The sequence below is a fragment of the Vulpes vulpes genome, chromosome 3, assembly GCF_048418805.1.
Source record: "Vulpes vulpes isolate BD-2025 chromosome 3, VulVul3, whole genome shotgun sequence".
Classification (NCBI taxonomy): Eukaryota; Metazoa; Chordata; class Mammalia; order Carnivora; family Canidae; genus Vulpes; species Vulpes vulpes.
Genome location: NC_132782.1, coordinates 143,808,306 through 143,829,492, shown reverse-complemented (window position 1 = coordinate 143,829,492; position 21,187 = coordinate 143,808,306). Strand labels below are relative to the sequence as shown.

General features: G+C 37.0%; 2 protein-coding genes across 25 annotated transcripts in view; one reads left to right on the top strand and one right to left on the bottom strand.

Moving 5' to 3' along the window:
• Positions 1 to 19,094, top strand: part of NEXN (nexilin F-actin binding protein) — a 52,053-nt gene extending 32,959 nt beyond the window's left edge. For 7 of the 9 annotated variants that reach the window (XM_072754799.1, XM_072754790.1, XM_072754794.1 and 4 more), the window contains 8 exons: positions 35 to 232; positions 325 to 501; positions 3,808 to 3,996; positions 7,955 to 8,152; positions 10,689 to 10,910; positions 17,191 to 17,376; positions 17,607 to 17,967; positions 18,058 to 19,094. In XM_072754799.1, coding sequence (XP_072610900.1) covers positions 35 to 232; positions 325 to 501; positions 3,808 to 3,996; positions 7,955 to 8,152; positions 10,689 to 10,910; positions 17,191 to 17,376; positions 17,607 to 17,967; positions 18,058 to 18,071 — 1,545 coding nt within the window. In that variant the 3' untranslated portion in view covers positions 18,072 to 19,094. Of the gene's footprint in view, positions 1 to 34; positions 233 to 324; positions 502 to 3,807; positions 3,997 to 7,954; positions 8,153 to 10,688; positions 10,911 to 17,190; positions 17,377 to 17,606 lie in introns of all 9 variants that reach the window. The other 2 variants (XM_072754791.1, XM_072754795.1) reach the window with 1 other exon arrangement.
• FUBP1 (far upstream element binding protein 1) overlaps positions 18,983 to 21,187 on the bottom strand; it is a 34,422-nt gene continuing 32,217 nt past the window's right edge. For 14 of the 16 annotated variants that reach the window (XR_003235891.2, XR_012000805.1, XR_012000803.1 and 11 more), the window contains one exon: positions 20,404 to 20,540. Coding sequence is in view for 2 of the 16 variants with exons in the window: in XM_072754816.1 (XP_072610917.1) it covers positions 20,510 to 20,540 (31 nt within the window). In the remaining 14 variants the exon portion in view is untranslated. Of the gene's footprint in view, positions 20,541 to 21,187 lie in introns of all 16 variants that reach the window. The other 2 variants (XM_072754816.1, XM_072754817.1) reach the window with 1 other exon arrangement.

Below are 21,187 nucleotides of genomic sequence, written 5' to 3'. Positions count from 1 at the left end.
AAGAAATATGCTAATTATCTATTTTATAAATTAGGAAGGAGACGATTCACTACTTGTAACAGTGGTACCTGTCAAATCATACAAAGCTTCTGGAAAGATAAAAAAGAATTTTGAGGATCTAGAGAAAGAACGAGAAGAAAAAGAAAGGGTCAAGTATGAAGAAGATAAAAGAATAAGATATGAAGAACAACGTCGATCTCTCAAGGAAGCAAAATGTCTTTCATTGGTCATGGTAATTTTTTTTTTTTTTTAGGAACAAATCAAAGCAGTTAAGTTAGCATTTCCTTTTATGATTAACAGATGGGTTTTCACAATGTTTTTTAGGATGATGAACTAGAAAGCGAGACAAAAAAAGAATCACTTTCTCCTGGAAAATTGAAACTAACTTTTGAAGAACTGGAAAGACAAAGACAAGAAAACCGAAGGAGGCAGGCTGAAGAGGAAGCAAGACAACGTTTAGAAGAAGAGAAGCGTGCTTTCGAAGAAGCAAGGCGGCAGATGGTAAAACAAACATATACATATGTTTAGATATATATTTATATATTATATGTTTTTATATTATATTATATATATAAAGATTTTATTTTTAAGTAATCTCTATACTCAATGTGGGGCTTCAACCCACAACCCTGGAATCAGGAGTTGCATGCTCCACCAACTGAGCCAGCCAGGCACCCCTATAATATATATAACACATAATGATATATAACCTATAAATTATATTTTACATATAAATTATATAAATGTTATATGTAAAACATTTAATATTAGGGAAGGAAGCTAGCTTTAGATAAAATTCAATCCTATAAATTCAAGGAGATTGTCTATATAAAAAGATCTGATTTTGAAACTGTACATATTTCATATATAAAATCCATCTGTATTATTTTCTAGTTTTCCTTTATGGGATATTTTACCTAATATGTTTTAAATTTTTATTTTCATGTTATAAATTATTGTAAATATGTAAAATAATTAGTCCATGAACCTACTTTCTCTTTATCTGTTAGTTCAGCCTGCAGCATATTTAATGACAGGGTACAGCACACACACACTTTCAAGTTTAATCATGTGTACACTTAGTCCAGTTTTTCAAATATTTGAACATGTCAAAATAAGTTTACTATGGAATATGCAGTTTGTCATATAAGGTATGTAGGTGTGTGTGTGTGTGTGTGTGTGTGTGTATGTGTGTGTATACTTGGGTATAGAGTGTAGTGGTTAAGAATATGGCTGTATGGCTTCTGGAGGTGCCTGAGTGGCTCACTCGGTGTCTGCCTTTGGCTCAGGTCATGGTCCCAGGGTCCTGGGATTGAGCCCATATTGGGCTCCCTGCTTAGCAGGGAGTCTGCTCCTCCCTTTCCCTCTGCTGCTCCCCTTGCTTGTTTGCTCTGTCAAATAAATAAAACCTTAATTTTTTTTTTAAAAGCATGGCTTCTAGGACCATACTGCGTGGATTCACATATCTACTATTTATCAACTGTAACCAGAGACAAGCTTTTTAACCGCTCTATGTCTTACTTTCCTTATATGTAAAATGGTGAAAATAATTGTGACTACTTCTTAAATTGTTTAAGTGGGTCAATACAGAATGCAGATAAAGTAATGTCTGGCATGTAAAATGTTAACTATTATTGGCATCTATAAAATGTTAACTATTATTGGGGCACCTGGGTGGCTCAGTCCGTTGAGTGTCTGCTTTTGGCTCGGGTTGTGATCTCAAGGTCCTAGGGTCGAGTCCTGCATCTCAGCTCCCTGCTCAGTGGTGAGTCTGCTTCTTCCTCGAACTCTGTGATCTCTCTTATTCTCACTCTCTCTCAAATAAATAAGTAAAAATCTTTTAAAAATGTTAACTATTGGGATCCCTGGGTGGCTCAGCCTTTTTGGCGTCTGTCTTTAGCCCAGGGTGTGATCCAGGACATCCCGGGATCGAGGCCCGCATTGGGCTCCCTGTGTGGAGCCTGCTTCTCCCTCTGCCTGTGTCTCTGCCTCTCTCTCTGTGTCTCTCATGAATAAATAAATAAAATCTTTTTTAAAAATGTTAACCATTATTATATTAATAACTATATTGATAAAAAATAAAGTTGAAATATTAAAATACTCATTTCAAATCTCATTATAAAAATTTGAAGAATTTGGGGGCACTTGGGTGGCTCAGTTGGTTAAGTGTCTGCCTTCAGTTCAGGTAGTGAATCCAGGGTCCTGGGATCAAGCCCTGCATCAGGCTCCCTGCTCAGCACAGAGTCTGCTTTTCCTTCTCCCTCTGCGTGCTGCTCCCCTGCTGGGACCCTCTCTTTCTGTCAAATTAATTCTTTAAAAATAAAATAAAAATTTCAGAAATTTCAATGGAATATCTATGATTTTAAATTTAAGAAAAATTTTTAAAGATTTTATTTACTCATGAGAGACACAGAGAGAGGCAGAGACATAGGCAGAGGGAGAAGCAGGCTCCCTGCGGGGAGGCCATTGCCGGACTTCATCCCAGGACCCCGGGATCACACCCTGAGCCGAAGGCAGATGCTCAACCCTTGAGCCACCCAGGCGTCCCAAAGTTATGCAATTTCTTGATCAACTTTCATTATCTATAAAAGTTAAATTCTCTAGACATTTGTTTCAAAATGTTATTACCCTTGGGTAATTATAATTGCATAATATGTACACATTTTAGCTATCAGTGGTAGTCAATTTAGTGAAAAGAAATAGAATCATTAATCAAATCATAAACTTCAATAAATAATAAAATATAATTTAAATTATAAACATAATTTGAATTTTATAAAAAAATAGTTCTGGATAATCCTTTATCTGATTAGTATAGAGAAAAGTACCATAGTTCATAGTAAAAATAAAAAATCCATGAAAATTACAAAAGGAGAACTTTTACTATAAAAGAGATTCTGTATAGGTATACTTGAACCATAGTAAGTATACACATACATGTTTTATGTTCTGGGAGAGTTGATATTTAATAGAACTTTTAAATTACATCTTAAATTTTTTCAAACACTCCATTTATCTATTTAAAAATTTGACTTGGGTAGCCCCGGTGGCTCAGTGGTTTAGCGCCGCCTGCAGCCCAGGGCGTGATCCTGGAGACCCTGGATCGAGTCCCACGTCAGGCTCTCTGCATGGAGCCTGCTTCTCCCTCTGCCTATGTCTCTGCCTCTCTCTCTCTCTCTGTATCTCTATGAATAAATAAATAAAGTTTAAAAAAATAAAAATAAAAATTTGACTCTCTGGGCAGCCCAGGTGGCTCAGCGGTTTAGCGCTGCCTTCAGCCCAGGGCCGGATCCTGGAGACCCAGGATCGAGTCCCGCATCGGGCTCCCTGTGTGGAGCCTGCTTCTTGCTCTGCCTGTGTCTCTGCCTCTCTCTCCCTCTGTCATGAATAAATAAATAAAATCTTAAAAAAAAATAAAAATTTGACTTTCAAGTGCTTGGGTGATTCAGTCAGTTAAGAGGCTACCTTTGGGCAGGGGTCATGATCCCAGAATCCTGGGACTGAGTCCCACCTCGGGGAGTCTGCTTCTCCCTCTCCCTCTGCTCCTCCCCCCTGCTTGTGCTTGCTCACTCTCAAATAAAATCTTTAAAATACAGTAAAAATAAAAACTTTCCTGGGAATTTTATTCACTTGAGTACATATTCAGGAATTTTCCAAATTTGAACATTTTACCATATAAGACATGATAAAGGAAGGGAATATGTATGTATGAGATGGCTGATTCTGTGTCTCTTTTGAATTACCAATCAATCAATTGAGATTCATTGATGAATCTCAATTTTTAGTAATGACCTGTTTCTTGGTTAGGTAAATGAAGAGGAGGAAAACCAAGACACAGAAAAAATTTTAAAAGGATATCGCCCTGGTAAACTCAAACTCAGTTTTGAAGAAATAGAAAGACAAAGGAGAGAAGATGAAAAAAGGAAAGCAGAAGAGGAAGCCAGGAGGAGAATAGAAGAAGAAAAGAAGGCATTTGCTGAAGCAAGGAGAAGCATGGTAAGATAGAGGGTAACTGGAGGATGCCAGTTCACTTAAGATTCAGCTTTTCTAAGAGTATGTGAAGAAGGGGCACCTGGCTGGTTCAGTCAGTAGAGTACACAACTCTTGGAGTTGTGAGTTCTAGTCCCATGTTGGGTGTAGCGATTACTTTTAAAATTTTTTTAAATTTGAGATGCCTGGATGGCGCAGTTGGTTAAGTGTCCAACTCTTGCTTTTTAGTTCAGGTCGTGATCTTGGGGTCTTGAAATCAATCCCCATGTCAGGCTCCACACTCGGTACAGAGTCTGCTTGAAACTCTCTCCCTCTGCCTCTTTCCCTTCTCCCTGTACTCACCCACACTCTCTCTCAAATAAATCTCAATAAAAAGGTTTTTTTTAATCAAAAAAATAAAATAAAAAATAGAATATGTTAAAAATAATTAAACTTTGGAGAATATTATTTCTAGAATCTGTCAAAGGTGGAGATAGCAAATAAGCTTTTAAGTCTCCTGTGGCATTAACACCAGTCAGTTAAAGGTGTTTGCTTCAGTGTAATGTTGGGAAGAATCTGATTAAGTTGCTATGCCTGGCATGGAGGATTGAATATTGTCTTCCTTCTCTGGGAAGGCATGTTTTCCAGAAGTATCTAAGCAGGGAGTTTCCTACTCCACCTTTCCTTCCATTTTCTCCATTCTTCTTTTCTTTCCCACGTTTTCTCCTTCCCTCCCTTCCTTCCTCCCTCCTGCTTTTCTTTCTTTCATTTCACTTTCTATCCCATCTAGTACATATTAAATGACCAAAGCCATTTAATCACAATTATTTAACTCTCTAAAGTGCTCACCCATCACTTCTGGATATTGCTACCAAACTGATTTTGAAGATTTTATTTATTTATTCATGAGAGACACAGAGAGAGGCAGAGAGAGAAGCAGGCTCCATGCAAGGAGCCTGATGTGGGACTCGATCCTGAGTCCCTGGGCCGAAGGTGGACACTTAACCATTGAGCCACCCAGGCATCCCTGCTACCAAACTTAATTCCATCACAGAGTTAAATGACTTATACCATTTTAATGTCTGTAAAATGTACAATTATCTCACAAACTACTTTTAAGCAAGTGGACCTGTAAATGCTGCATCCCCTTCTTGAGACAGTTTAAGTAGGCTCTACTCCCAGCATGGGCTTTGAAATCACAACCGGAAGATCTAGAGTTGCAGGCTCTACCGATTGAGCCAGCCAGGCCCTCCCCCTCTTCTTGAAACATTTTAATTGGCTTCATTGATATTATGACCTGGTTTTCTTCTTCTGTCTGGGGGGCCTTCAGGCACATATATCCACATGTTTATGGGGCTCATCCAGATACTCAAATCAGAAAGTTGGGAGCTTTATGGTGCACCTGGGTGGCTGAGTTGGTTAAGCATCTGCCTTCAGCTTGGGGCATGATCCTGGGGTACTGAGATGGAACCCGTCAGGCTCTCTGCTCAGCGGGGAGCCTGCTTCTCCATCTCCCTTTACGTCCTAATCCCCCTGCTTGTGCTGTCTGTCACTCTCTATCCCTCTGTCAAATAAATAGATAAATAAATAAATCTTAAGAAAGAAAGTTGGGGGCCTTAAACACTTCCATCTTCTCATTCATGCCTCACATCCAATCATTCACTAAGTCTCATCCATTCTACCTTCAAATCATTCTAAAAATTGATCAGTTTTTCCCTCATTTCCACTGCCATTGATATTCCTTCGTTGCCAGGTCACAGTTATCCCTAGTCTCAGACCAGCTCCTATTTAACTTGCTTTCTTGCCTATAATCCATTCTTTCTCCTGAGCAGGGAGCCCGATGTGGGGCTTGATCCCTGGGATCATGACCTGAGCCTAAGGCAGACACTTAACTGACTGAGGCGTCCAGGCGCCCCAACAAATTTCTTTGTAATATTGCCCTTGTAGATTTTTCTAGTTTAATTTCTTAATTCTTCATTAATTTGCCATCTTTGTTCCAGACATACTTTCTCCCAATTTCTTTAAAATACTGGGCTCTCGTCTATCTCTGAACTTTCATAAATGCTGAATGAAACATGCCCCTCTTTCCTTTCCCTATGCTCTGCTGTCTCCTATTCATATATTCTGTTTCCTCTGGGAAGCCTTTCCTGAGAACACGAGTTCCAAACCAGTTGGAACACAAGTTCCTATAGCATTTCATAACTGTTGTGGCGTAGCACTCACACTGTAATGTTGCCTACAAACCGTCGTTCTCACTCATGAGGCTGAGACTGTCAGGCACATGGCACAAAGCATTCTAGCATAACAGATTTCCTAATTAATGTTTGTGGCATGTATTAAAACTGTCTCTGAAAAACAACTGACTTATTTACTTGCTAAGTAAACTCTACCCTTGACGTGGGGCTTGAACTGACAAGCCCAAGATCAAGAGTTGCATGCTCTTCGGACAGAGCCAGCCAGAAGTTTTAAGTGCCCCCTAAAACTATCTTATGTGTATTACTAGGTAATCCTTGATTCACAAATGATTTCTACACAGAAACTCTATAAAAATGGTGAAGTTTAATTATACTTAAATTTTGAAGAATAAGCAGGTTCATAAGTTATAGACAAGCAGTAGCTGTGAAGATAAGGAGAGGTAGTCCCAGGAGCAGATGTTTAAGCTGAAACTGCCATGATTCACTAACAGAAAAAGTGCAGGGAAGGAACACATTTTAATTTTGTATTACAGCTCAGTTAACTCATGTATTAATACAAATTTTTGGCAGCCTTTGGATTGTAAGACCGTATAAACATTGTTCCTGAGGTGAACTTACTCTCTGGTAAAGCCTATCATATATAAAACTGGGAACAAATAACCACCCTTTGCCTTCTTATTCCCCTATGTCTCCTTTAGCCATAGGGTCATAATTCAAGCCAGAGGTTTATGTATCTACTTTCAGGGGACAGAAAAACCGAATTGGGTAACTGGTTTTCATGGTAAAATGTATCATGTACTACAAATCAGGGATTTAAAAGTATTTGTAATTTAGGGATTGCCTTTATTACAGGGAATTATAATGTAATAATAAAACTGCCATTGGGAGCTTCCCATTGGGTATCAGGCACACTGCTAAGTGTTTCCAAACTTTGATTCTCATGACAATTATATGAAAGTTGTCACAGATAGGGAAACTCACAGAGGCTGGGTAACTTGCCCAAGGTCACAACTTAATGGCAATTAGACATGTAATTCATGAAATTACAAAAAGGTAGTCTAAATCACTATTTATAATTTTATTAGACTTTCGAAGTTTTGAATCCCACCTTTGCCACTTAATATTTGTGTTGACTTTGGAAAAGTACTTTTCAGTGGCTCAGTTTCTCATCTATAAAATGAGGGATGTTAATATCTACTTCATAGGGTTACAGGACTGGATAAGTCAATATATGTAAAGTGCTTAGATTTTACATGGCAGCTCTAAGTAAGTATTAACTGTTATTATTTAATTAGCCAGACAGTAAGTAAGTTAGTGAAAAAAAAAATTACAGCACTAAGAGTGATGTTTACCTGATTATGAAGGAATCATGATGGGTTATCTAATTCATTCAGACAAAACCACGATTTAACGGAAATGCTCTATTTTAATTACCAGAATGGAAATTCATTTTAATTCAATTAAAAGTGCTCTCAGGTTCAAATATTAATACCTAATTCAAATTACTCATTATACAAATTCAGAGGATTTCTTTGTGTTTATTGGAGTGGAGAACAGATGGTCACCATTTCCTCTCTAACCACAAAATTCCTTAGTCTTGAATTTCCTAGTAATCTCCCCTTTGTTTATTGTTCTATTCTTTTGAAGATTTGGGTCTCCAGATATCTACTTCAGAGTGAAACCTTTCTACTCAAGTAATCACAGCTTCTACAAAAAAAAAAAAAAAAAAAAAATCTCTTTTTAGTTTATGTAATTTTGGCAAAAAATACTGAAAGAATTATTTTAAATAGGTAGTAGATGATGACTTCCCAGAGATGTATAAAACAATTTCTCAAGAATCTCTTACACCGGGGAAACTGGAAATTAATTTTGAGGAATTATTAAAACAAAAAATGGAAGAAGAAAAACGACGAACAGAGGAGGAAAGGAAGCATAAGCTAGAGATGGAAAAACAGGAATTTGAACAACTGAGACAAGAAATGGGAGAGGTGAGATTTTAAGAAATACTCATTTATATTCTCCAGATCTTAATGTAAGTATTTTACATGTAGTATCTCACGGTAACTTTCTAATTATTATTATTCACATAAAGAACACTCAGTATACTCCGAGGCACTTAGTACAAGTTGTGGCATAGTTATGTGCACTTTCAAGCCTGCAATAAGTCTGCTCCTTCTTTACTAGGTTAAAACATATGATTGCATGTGACCGATATGTTACTGTTGCACCTTAAGTAAATATTTACTTACTAAGTGCCTCAGAGTAAACAATTGTGGGGTTACATTGTGATGGAGAACTATTTCCTAGAGTGCTTAATATGCCCAGTTATATTTATTTTCCTTGAAACAAATAAACTGATTAATCAGAATAAAATTACAAGAATACCATTGATACTACTAATAGAAACATCAGTTTGGCCAGTCTTTGAGTCATTTTATTTTACTAAATTAAAAGAACTCTGATGATAAATATTTTAGTTATGATTTCTCTAGTATTGACATGAAATAAATATATAAATATGTATCTACATAAATATATTGTAGAAGGTCAGCTTCTTGGGCATGCAACTCGTGCCCTCACAGGGACCCATGCTTAGGCCGTGCATCAGGTTTGATGCCATCTTGATTTTTAATTTAAAATTTCAATTAAGGTGAAATTTAAAAATCAAAATTTAATTAAAACTTCTGTAATTTTATCTTTGTGTGTTGTAAGTGAAAGCTGATTGGACAATGGAGCATGTGCTGGAGTTTTACAGCCCTGGCTCACTCAAACCTCCTGCTGTCCCCTGCTCTCTATGGTGCATTCTCGGAAGCCTTTTCCCACCTCCTGATGCCCCAAGGCCCTGTCTAATCATTTCCTCCCCACAGCTGCCACCCTCCATCTGGATGGCCAATTATGTAGGTGGAAGAGGGGAGAAAGAAAGGGGGCATCAGCTCTGATGGGGGAAGCTCTTGGCAGCAGGGTTGGGAATCATCAGGACATAGCCTCGTGACTTGGGGAGAAATGAGCAGTGGTTGTCCCAGACTCAAACTGGCAGTGACATAGCATGTTTGGCAGGCAACTTGGTGGGGACTTCTTGCCAACTCCTGATCTAGGAATCCAGTGGGATCCTATGCAGAGGTTGCAATCTCCTACAAGTTGCCTCTCTTGTCATGGGTCAGGGCAATGGGCCTGTGGGGATATTTACTTCCTTGCCCCAGACAACCAAGAGACTACAAATACTACATAAATATATAGGTAATAACAAAATATAATGAATATGCTGTAGGGAAATATTCCAAGCTCTAGCTTTAAAATTTTTAGAAATGTAATAGCATTTATTTTATAAAGGATCCCGAAAATGAATTGTCTAGAAAAACTTCTAAATTGTATTTGTAAAAAAAAATAAATAAATAAAAATAAATTGTATTTGTATTAGTTCAATCATTAATTTTGACCAGAATGATTTGGGAACCAATGTGATATGAGGTACTTAACAAATTTGTTGGGTTTCTATTATTTTAGGAGTTGTCTGTTTTCACCCACATAGACTAAAAAGTGAAGACAGAATAAAGGAATAACTTCTGTTTTCCCTCCAGTTGAACCAAGAAATTAACCTCCTGTCGTGTCATCCACTGTGACCCTACTCGTCCACACCTTCATTCCACCTCTCTAGCCCCCCTTCCCCAAACTCTAGGTCTTCTCTGGGAAAAGTGTACCAGGGATAACTGCAAAATTTTTTTTGACACTTCATATAGTGAGATTAGGATTTAGCGTGAGAAGTATACAAAGAACTAGCAATAAATCGTGAAAAGCCAACGGAAATCAGAATAAAGAACATGTAAGATAAAATGGTTTAAAGAATTGGAGCCAATTTTGGTTGCCTCCTTTTCTGTCTTGGAAGAATAAAATTGAGAATAGAAGTGATATGTATCAAAATGTAGGGATTTTGCCAAACTGTATTATACAAAGGCTTCATTCAGTTAACCTGAGTATTAAGAGTGATACTTAACATTAGGCTATCATCAAAACAAAGGCAGGAGGAACTTTAGGATACTCTGGCTCAACACAGAGATTTAAAAAAAAAAAAAGAAAAAATAAAAAAGAAAAAAAAGATCATGTCCTTGTTAAGTAACAAGGCAAAAGGCCACATAGTATCAGAATCAGAACTAGACTTGTATCTGACTCCCAGCCCAGTGTTCATTCAAGTATAGCTCTTCATCTTTCTGTCAACGTAGATTTTCCTACAGTTACTAGTAAAAGCTAATTCGATATGCATATTTTAGTTTTAGAAGGTTAATGGAATGTTTAATGAAGTTTTGAGCCATATTTCATGATGAAATAATATTTTAAAATAAGATGTTACCTAAAGTCTTAAATTTGTAGTGTTTCTTTTAATCAGTAAATTTCAACATTGTATTTAGGGAAGAGAGGTTATTATTTAAGCTTTATTTTTGGCTTCAAATAAGAAATGAACACTTTCTGGATGGTTTATTATACAAACTAATTTTCTGGTATTTAATATATAAAAATCTTTTTTTGAAGGAAGAGGAAGAACATGAAACCTTTGAATTGAGTAGGGAATATGAAGAATTAATCAAATTGAAAAGAAGTGGCTCTATTCAAGCTAAAAATCTAAAAAGCAAGTTTGAAAAGATTGGACAATTGTCTGAAAAAGAAATACAGAAAAAGATAGAAGAAGAACGAGCAAAAAGGAGAGCAATTGACCTTGAAATTAAAGAGCGAGAAGCAGAAAACTTTCATGAGGTATACTATTTTATATGTAATAATTGTGGTAATTATGATGAATCTAACAGAAATATAACATTGACTTTTTAAAAAAGATTTTATGTATTTATTCATGAGAGACATGGTGGGGGGGGGGTTGCGGGCAGAAACATAGGCAGAGGGAAACGCAGCCTCCATGCAGGGAGCCCAATATGGGACTTGATCCCAGGACTCCAGGATCATGCCCTGGGCCAAAGGCAGGCACCAAACCGCTGAGCCACCCAGGGAGCCCTAACATTGACTTTGAAATAAGTTTTGGTACTTCTAGTTAACCATAGGTATGTTATATATAATAATCTGAGAGCCAAAGAGCAAAAGCACATTAAGATCTTAAAGAGACTCTGAAAGATTTTCTCACTCCAGCATTGTTGCAAAATGGCTTTTATTAGAATTAAAGCCTATAGTGAACATTAAGTAGTTCACTCTGGAAAAAAATAGTTTATATAGTTTATTTTTTTTTAATTTTTTATTTATTTAATGATAGTCACAGAGAGAGAGAGAGAGAGAGAGGCAGAGACACAGGCGGAGGGAGAAGCAGGCTCCATGCACCGGGAGCCTGATGTGGGATTCGATCCCGGGTCTCCAGGATCGCACCCTGGGCCAAAGGCAGGCGCCAAACCGCTGCGCCACCCAGGGATCCCATTTATATAGTTTAAAAATATTTTTTGGCACAAGTTGTAGTTTGAATCATAAGAACCAGTGTACCTATAGGTTAAAATAAACTCCAGAGATTATTCATACTTATTTAAGGATGAGGCCAGTAAAAGCTTAATGATCCACTCAAAGTCATGCCAATAATTCAGTGGCAGAGCCTAAATTAGAATTCAGATGACATGAATTTGAAGTACCTCCAAATGTTCAAAAGGTGGCAGTTACTAGATGACCTATAATGTTCCTTCCAGCCTAAGGTCTAGTTCCATGATTATGAATCTTGCTTTAAATAGAATCTGGAAAATATTTTCTGCCTGAATTGCCATTTTGTAATCCCTAACACCATTTAGCGTATGTTCTTCTAGCAATGAATTTTCATCAAATATTCAACCAATAAAGTAGGTGTGGGAAGTTGGGCAGACTTCCAGAGGAAGCTGTGAGTTAAAAGAATGAGGAAATTATTATTTTTTTAAACTTAAGGCTTTTTTTTTAATTTTTTATTTATTTATGATAGTCACAGAGAGAGAGAGAGAGAGAGAGAGAGAGAGAGGCAGAGACACAGGCGGAGGGAGAAGCAGGCTCCATGCACCGGGAGCCCGATGTGGGATTCGATCCCGGGTCTCCAGGATCGCGCCCTGGGCCAAAGGCAGGCGCCAAACCACTGTGCCACCCAGGGATCCCAAGAATGAGGAAATTATATGCAAATTCTTGGAACTGTAACCAGTTCGTTATTACTGAAGCAAGCAGCGTGTAAGAACAGAAGATAATGATGAAGATGCTAGCAAGAGATGGTCCTGGAAGGTCTTAAATGCCACGTTAAGGAACTCTGCTTTACTATTACTCATTGAAGAGATTTTTAAAACATGGAGTGATGATATAAAATAGGCACCTTTATACCTAGATCATACTGAAGCTGAAGATGGTTTTAGATTCAGGCATTAAAAAGTTATTTGAATGCCTACTAGGTTCCAGGGACTATTTTGGACACTGGGACTACATACATTGGTAAATAAACCTGCAGTCCTTGCTCCTATAGTGAACATTAAGTAGTTCACTCTGTTTATAGTAGTAGTTCACTACAGTGTTTAGAATCTAACAGAGAGGATGGAAAACTATTGGGTAGTAAGTAAAAGCTATGGAGATTAATGATGTAGGGTACTATTTTGTACAGGATGGTCAGAGAAGGCCTGATGAGGGTTTGAACTAGGGATCAAATGGAAAAAAAAACAAATATGTATAAGATTTGGGAATGGTGGTGGAGATGAGGAGAGGGAAAGGAATTAAAATGGGTATACATGAACATAGTTAATATGGGAATAAAGAGCTCAGGAGGAAGAGAAAGCATAGGTATTTTAGACAAATGGAGATACTGTGGAACATCAGATATTCATCAACGCAGTTGATATGCATTTTTAAAAACAATTTATTTTTGAGCGAGAGGTGGGAGGAGAGGCAGGGGCGGGAGATAAACCTAAGCAGACTCAGTGCTGAGTGCGGAGAGCCCGACGTGGGGCTTGACCCCACAACCGAGATCATGACCTGAGATGAAACCAAGAATTGGTTGCTTAACCAACTGCGCCACCCAGGTGCCCCAAAGTTGGTATGCATTTGAACTGTGTGTGACATACGCTAAACCTTGAGGACTTAAGAGCCTGGACTGGCTGGAAATAAACTATTTTGTCACTGCCTAAAGCAAATGCTATTGCTAACATCTTCCAGGTTGGGCCCTGTGTTGTTTTGGGTACATGAAAGTGATATAATATGCCCTCAAAAAGTTCAGCCTGATGAAATATAGAAAAATAATTTTAGCATTGAGTGGTAAAATAGGAATTATATATTTAATGCTACAGGATCAAATAGGATGGAGTCAAGGGGCACCTGGGTGGCTCAGTGATTGATCATCTGCCTTTGGTTCAGGTTGTGAACTGGCATTAGGCTCCCCACCAAGAACCTGCTTCTCCTGCCTACGTCTTGGTCTTGGCCGCTTTGTGTCTCTAATGAATAAAGAAAATCTTTAAAAAATAGGATGGAGTCAGTATTCCTAGGAGAGGTTTAACAGGGCAGAGAAAATGACGTAAGCTAAGTGTGAAGGTTGAATAGAACTTAGGAGAAATAATGTCGAACGAATGGGACTCTCTTTACAACCTTTGTATGAAGGTTGTAAAAATATATCTGGGGAATGGAAATTTTGCTCAAAGGCATGGTTCATAGCATAATGGATGATAGGGGGTTTTGAACCTTGCAAGGGCTATGATCTGGGAATAATGCTAACAATTAGTTTTTGGATAGAGTAATAAAAAGCTTGTATTTTTAAAGAATTCTGGGATCATGGAGAATGAACTGAAAGACAGGAATAAGGCATAAAGTTAGGGCCCAGGGAGAGAAATGGACCCAACTTTTAACTAAATTGGATAACAGGCTGCTTATGGGTAGGTGGTTACTGAGCAGCCCAACATTACTTCCAAGATTACCAGGGAAACTGGATGATACTGCAGAGAATGCAGGAGATCTGGAGGTCGGTGAATAGTTTTGTACATATAAAGTTTGAGCTATATTTGGATAAGATATAGGCATTCTGGAGCATAGGTACTGAATTCAAGGGAGAGGCTCGAACTATAGATTGTGACTATTATGGATAGAACTTAAATGTATCAAAGTAGTTAGGTGCCTGGGGTGCTGGGTGTCTCAGTTGAGGTCATGATCTGGTTTCAGTTCAGGTCATGATCTTGAGGGTCATGAGGTCTGTGCTCAGCTGGGAATCTGCTTGAGATTCTCTCCCTCCACCCCTACCCCACTCTCTAAAATAAATCAATCTTAAAAAGTATCAAAGAGTTAATAGTTGGAAGGTCAATGATAAAACTGGAGAACATCAACATTTAATGGTCGGATCATAAGATCAGTTCAGAAAAATATATCACAAAAGGTAAAGAAAAGTTGTCAGCATGCTCTTGCTTCCCTGCATGATCTCCTGGAACCCATGAGACTGTGAAGGATGTGATCCTTCCTATCCTCTCTCTTTAAAGGTCACTGAGATCACCTTTAAAACCTTGTTAGCACAGGGACAACCTGGGTGACTCAGTGGTTAAGCATCTGCCTTTAGCTTGGGGTGTGATCCCAGGGTTCTGGGATCGAGTCCCACATTGGGCTCTGCATGGAGCCTGCTTCTCCTCCCTCTGCCCATGTCTCTATTGTGAATAAATAAAATCCTTTAAAAAAACACAAAACTTGTTAGCATAGTTTGGGCATTGAGTGGAATCAGCTTCTGGAGGACTTCCTCCCCCCTCAGCAATCTGGTATTATCTGGTTTCTTCTTTAAAAATGTCCATGTTCAGTGTATCTTCTACTTCTATTCCAGACATCTTTCAAGGTCTACCTCATCCACGTAGCCCTCTCCTGATCAAATTCCACCCCAGCAATCTGTAGCCCTTAATCTATACCAGTCACTTGGTTATTTTTTTTTAAATGATTTTACTTATTTATTCAGAGAGAGAGAGAGAGAGAGAGAGGCAGAGACACAGGCAGATGAAGAAGCAGGCTCCATGCAGGGAGCCCAATGAGGGACTTGATCCCAGGACCCCGGGGATCACACCCTGAACCCAAGGCTGATAACTCGCTCAACCAGTAAGCCACTCAGGTGTCCCTCACTTGAAATTTATTTTTCTTTCTTAAAGATTTATTTATTCATGAGAGAAGAGAGAGAGAGCGAGTGAGCCAGAGACACAGGCAGAGGGAGAAGCAGGCTCCATGCAGGGAGCCCGAGACTCAACGATCCTGAGTCTCCAGAATCAGGCCCTGGGCCGAAGGCAGCACTAAACCGTTGAGCCCCCGGGCTGTCTCGTCACTTGGAATTTAAATTGCTTTTATTGCCTTTTGGTGTTTGGCTTTCTAGTTTTCCAATAAGGCATACTCCAAAAACATTTCTAATGCTCACTGTTATCTCAAGTTCACTGCTGGAACTTCACTGTGCTTCGATATTCATATGGTGTAGGTATCAGTACCCTAAGAATGCACCTAGAGAACAAAAATCATTCCATTTATCACGACTCTTGGTAGATTCATATCCCAGAAACATTTTAAACCTGCCTTTACAAGGATTCAAGAAAAAGCAACACTCGTATTTAATAATTCAAAGACTGTAAACTTTCTCCCAGTTTATGAGGAATTCTCTCAATCTATTTTCTAAAGGCAGGTTTGAAGTAGCTCAAGGAGTAACAGGAATTTGCAAACTTTTTATCCTAAAATCCAGAAAGCAAGTTAACTTGGGAGGGATCCAGTCACAATAGCAATTATCCTACCCGCTGAAACACTGTATTTTGAACATTTGTTAAGGAAAGAATGAAACTGTATCATGTGATACAGACACCTATCTGCATCATGAAATAAAACTGTAGTATCTTTTAACCTTTTTAGTAATAAAAAAAAAATCATAGCAACATCATTCGTGAGCAATTAACTGTAGTCTGGCATTTTCAACAGGCATTTCAAACTGAAATATTAAATATTTGTGTTAATGGCATGAGTAGTAGAATTTACCCATTAAGTATTTGGTTGTGTCTGATGTTTTAGGAATTGCTAACATTTAAATAAAAATCTGATTCAAGAGAAGAAAAACTATTCAACTCCTTCTACATTCATTGGAACTGAGCTACAATATCTCAAACTGATGCAAAACATCCATGCACCAAGATTTTTCTTATATAGGCAATTATTTCAGAGCTTGTTTCAGAATTTCCTTTAGTTGGATGTGGTATCCTGAAGCAGTTTCCTCATAGTAGTATGAAATATAAATGGTGAGATTTCCAGACAGAACCATAAAAGTCTAAGTATAGAAACCCAGAGTCAACTAAAGTACTTTAGAAACCCTGAATTAATGGTACCTATAGCCCCACTCTATTAAAACTGCCCTCAAGTCACCAGTGATCTCATCATCACCAGTTTTGTAGACCCAACACTTTTAACAGTTGAAACTCTGCTCTTCAACCCCTTATGTTTTCCAACAAACACCCTAAAATAGATGACTAACCACCTACTTCAACTCCAGCCATTGCCTCTTTCAACAGTTGTCTTCCTATGCATCCTGCCTGCTAACATTCTTGTCTGCCGTTTCACCATCAGTAAACTTTGCTGGACGGAATTAATCCCCAGGACAGTTATTAGCTACAAAGGGTGAGGAAGGAAATCATGAAGCAGGAAGTAACAGAAATTTCATTTTCTGCATTATAAACGGTGAAGAGTGATGGATAATATTGTGACAAGGGAGTATTTTAACAGTTGTTACCATATATAACATTCCCACTCTTTTCTGCTACTCAATACTGTCAGCTAGCAGAGTTGGCTGAGCAAATACACGGGGACTCCAGTGTTATTGTATGACCTTTACACTGGGAGAAAAGGGTTCTAATTGTCAGAAGAATGTTTCCCAAAACTTTCATCTTTCCCAAATTAGGAGATAGTGAAAATCCCCATGTCCAAGTATAGCACAAATATCTAAACCAAACATGGTTAATTCTTTTGTACTTATAAATGAAACTTCATAACTATTAATGCTTTAGCTCTTGTTGGTGTCCAGAAAACAAGCAATTTTTATTCTTGGCCCACTTTCATAAAGGAAGAAGATGTCGATGTCAAGCCTGCAAAAAAAAGTGAGGCCCCATTTACTCATAAAGTGAATATGAAAGCTAGATTTGAACAAATGGCTAAGGCACGAGAAGAAGAAGAACAAAGAAGAATTGAAGAACAAAAGTTACTACGGATGCAGTTTGAACAAAAGGAAATTGATGCAGCACTACAGAAGGTACCAGGCTTACGTATCTTTTATTTTTCAAATATGCTCTTAAAATTTTGATCAAAAAAAATTTTAATAGGTTTCAGGTTAGTGGAATGTTTTATAAAGAACACGTTGTAGTAATATTTACATGTTCTTTGTGAAGCAAAAACCCACTTATCTATGAAATTCTATTACTAAACAATGGTCCTGAAAATGCTACTTTAAATGCCAACTTGAATGCACTTATTTTAATATAGAAAAGAGAAGAGGAAGAAGAGGAGGACAGTGGTAGCATCATGAATGGCTCCACTACTGAAGATGAGGAGCAAACGAGATCAGGAGCTCCATGGTTCAAGAAGCCTCTAAAAAACACATCGGTTGTAGACAGTGAGCCCGTTAGATTTACTGTTAAAGTAACAGGAGAACCCAAACCAGAAATCACATGGTGGTTTGAAGGAGAAATACTGCAGGATGGAGAAGACTATCAATATATTGAAAGAGGAGAAACTTACTGCCTTTATTTACCAGAAACCTTCCCAGAAGATGAGGGGGAGTATATGTGTAAAGCAGTCAACAACAAGGGCTCTGCGGCTAGTACCTGTATTCTTACAATTGAAAGTAAGAATTAATCATTTAATCTAGAACTTTTATTCTATTTAAAATTTTTTTCCTTTTAAAAAAAATCACTTTTCTTCTTCTCTTTTTTAGCTGACGACTACTAGCTCCCTTTCCCTCTCCCTGGAACTCTCTTCTCTCTACCCCTCCTCCCCCCACTTTCTTACTACATCCATGTTTTCTGTGGCGGGGCCAAAAAATGGAAACCAGAAGTGCCATTGGGTTGATTTTTTATTTCTTTTCATAATAGTCTTCAAAACACAAGCCCATCTAAAGAATATCTTCTTCCTTTCCAAATGATCACCAGATTCATCGCCATATTATGTAGAAGTTAATGGTATTTAATGGGGTAATGTGGAAATTTTACTCCATTATTCTAAGTTCACAGCAATTATGTTTTAAAACTCAAATAAAATACATTATTTTGCATGAAAGAATGTCATTTTTTGAGCTATTTACACCTAAAATTAGCCTGAAATAGCAGAGACTTAATGAATTTGGAGTCTATCAACTTGAGTTTTCCTGAATATATGTCTTTCTGAACCAGATGGGGAAGGGGGAGGGGGGGCACGGAGAACAAAAGACTCTTAAACAATTACTAGGGAAAATTTACTGGAAATCACTGCCTGCCTGCCTACCTACCTAATAGGGTTCTGAGTGTTAAGAACAAACTATTAACATTACTTTTCAAATGTGTGTAATATATATTCAAGCTTACAAAGCCAATTTATGTTGTGCTCTTGCCTGAACAAATTATATTTTAGTGAGAAAACTTTGTATTAGTAGTTTATGTAGGAAAAAACACCTAAGATCTGAGGCAAAAAAAAAAAAAGGAACAATCTTGAATTTTAAAATCTGGTCTTTGGGTCTGTAAATAATTGTTCTATTACCAAGTTGTTTTGTATTTTAGTTTTCTGGAGGACAACTTTATTTTACAATGTAAATCCATAATAAAGTAATAACTTCTGTATTAAAAAATAGGCTTTCAGTATTTGAGAAACAAAACACTCCTTTATAATAATTGTCAATGTACATTTATTTTTTTATTGAAGAAACCATAATCAATACAAAATTACAGCAATCATGTGCCCTTTTACATACAATGTCATTAAAGCAAACTCTAAACCACAGTTTGTAAAGTATTCAATTTACCTCAAGTCCAAGCTGCATCTCCCTAAGACACTGTTCCCATCACAGTAGCCATTTTAAGCCAATCTTCTTTTTACACACGGGTAGTTTCTGTAGAGAACACTTTTCTCAGGACGAAAATGCATCGAGCATGCATAAGAAAAAATATATAGATATATGCGCAAATACATTTAAGAGTTTCTACAGGGCTATCATTGAAGAAAATAAAACCTTGGGATCTGCTTCTTAAAAGCACCAATTTAAAAAAATCCCTCAGAAGTTTATACTGTGGCAAGAAAACTCAAGTGACTAAACAAAAAATAAGGTTATTTTCAGAGTGAAAATCATCTTTAGGTATTGTTAAAATACATTTTAAATGAGGCAGAATTTTCAGAAAATAAAAAGACATCCTCATTGATCATTTCTACATCCTTATTCTAGACAACAGATGTCTGCAGATAGAACTGGTTTTCCTGGCAGAGTATTCAAACAAATGTTATCATTTGTGCATATATTCCTATTTCCCTCTTAAGGTACTCTGCTACTCCTACCCAAACCCCACCCTTATGAATTAACTACCAAGGTATTTGTCTAAGGAAATATTTTACAATGTTTATAAACAACTAGTATTAAATCACTTGTTTTAGTATTAAAACCATTTTCATTAATTAAAAATAAAAGTATACTTTTCATTTCTAAAAGAAACATCAAACCATAAGAATTCTACGTATGACCACACTAAAATATCTTTAAAAAACAAAACACATCGTCAAGTTTTTAAGTGCTAAGTAAAATAAATCAATTTCAATCTAAACATTGTTTCTACCACTCCTAACATCCATTGCATTCAAGTCAACTGGCTCACCTTTTCTGCTTTCCATTTATTTCAAGGTTAAAATTAGCGCCATTTAAAAAAATGCAGTATCAGTGAAGGCTTATGGTAATGAATAAAAAACTCTTGAAGATAGAAACAATGCCCCAATATCTATTAGCATTCATCTGTATTTTATAAAAATGCAAACTGCAACTAACCAAAACTTGACAGGCTCTTAAAAGATTCAAAGAGCTCCTTTATATTTATCAGTCTTAACATACCTATCATTGACCATTAAAACAATACACACATACACACACATAAATGTGGTGCAGTAACTACTTAACTTACAAAACTTAACAGTTCATGGAACATTTAAGATTAAGCGAATAGCACTTTAAAATGAAAAGTGATCAAAAGCAGGTACATTACACCCTATACCATATTATGTATGGGAATACATTTCATATTTCTCAATTATGATTTGCCAATTTTACCTTCTACATTGAGCCCTTCTATGGTCCATGCTCATCGGCTCACCAATGGCATACACTCAAAGGATTCCTCTTTATGGGTAACTATCTCAGGACCTGATTTTATGAGCTATGATTTGGTGCTTGCAGCATCTTCAGCACTGTGTGTGAAAATGAAGGCAGTATTTTTGAATATTTTTCTTTGTTGTAGAGATAAGCAGGAAGTTTTTAAAAGGATCAGCACATTTTAGAAATTGAATAAACAAAACTGGTATGATGCTGCTTTAATACATTCATCTTAACTCAAAATAGGTACCAGTTAAAATCATCTATAAGAACACAAACATTTTAAACTGGCAAAAATAAAATGCAGCGTCAGTTATTAAAGTATTATAAATCAGAAAAATACTGGTTGCTACACAGATTATGAAAGGTTATTTGCTATACAGTTAACATTTCACTGATGCACATGCCTTATCAAAACATACTGCCAGTATTCCTTATAAATTTTTCCTTTTTCAGTGTATATAAAAGTTATGAAAACTGAATGGTCTAAAAAAAGTCATAATAAAACTCTGACCCATAATGTCCTTACTGAATTATTAAACTTCAAGAAAAAAAAAAAAAAAAGACTCCATAGTTTTGGAGAGCAAAGAAAATGTCCTGTCAATCTTAAAAAGATTGTGAAGGCTGTTGAAAGTTTCTAACCAAGTGATACCCTAAATCTAGAAAAGTATGTAACTGCCCTTTCTTAATTTGAACAATCCTTCTATGGTTGGGAAAAGATTACAAAAAGTTTGGATGTAGT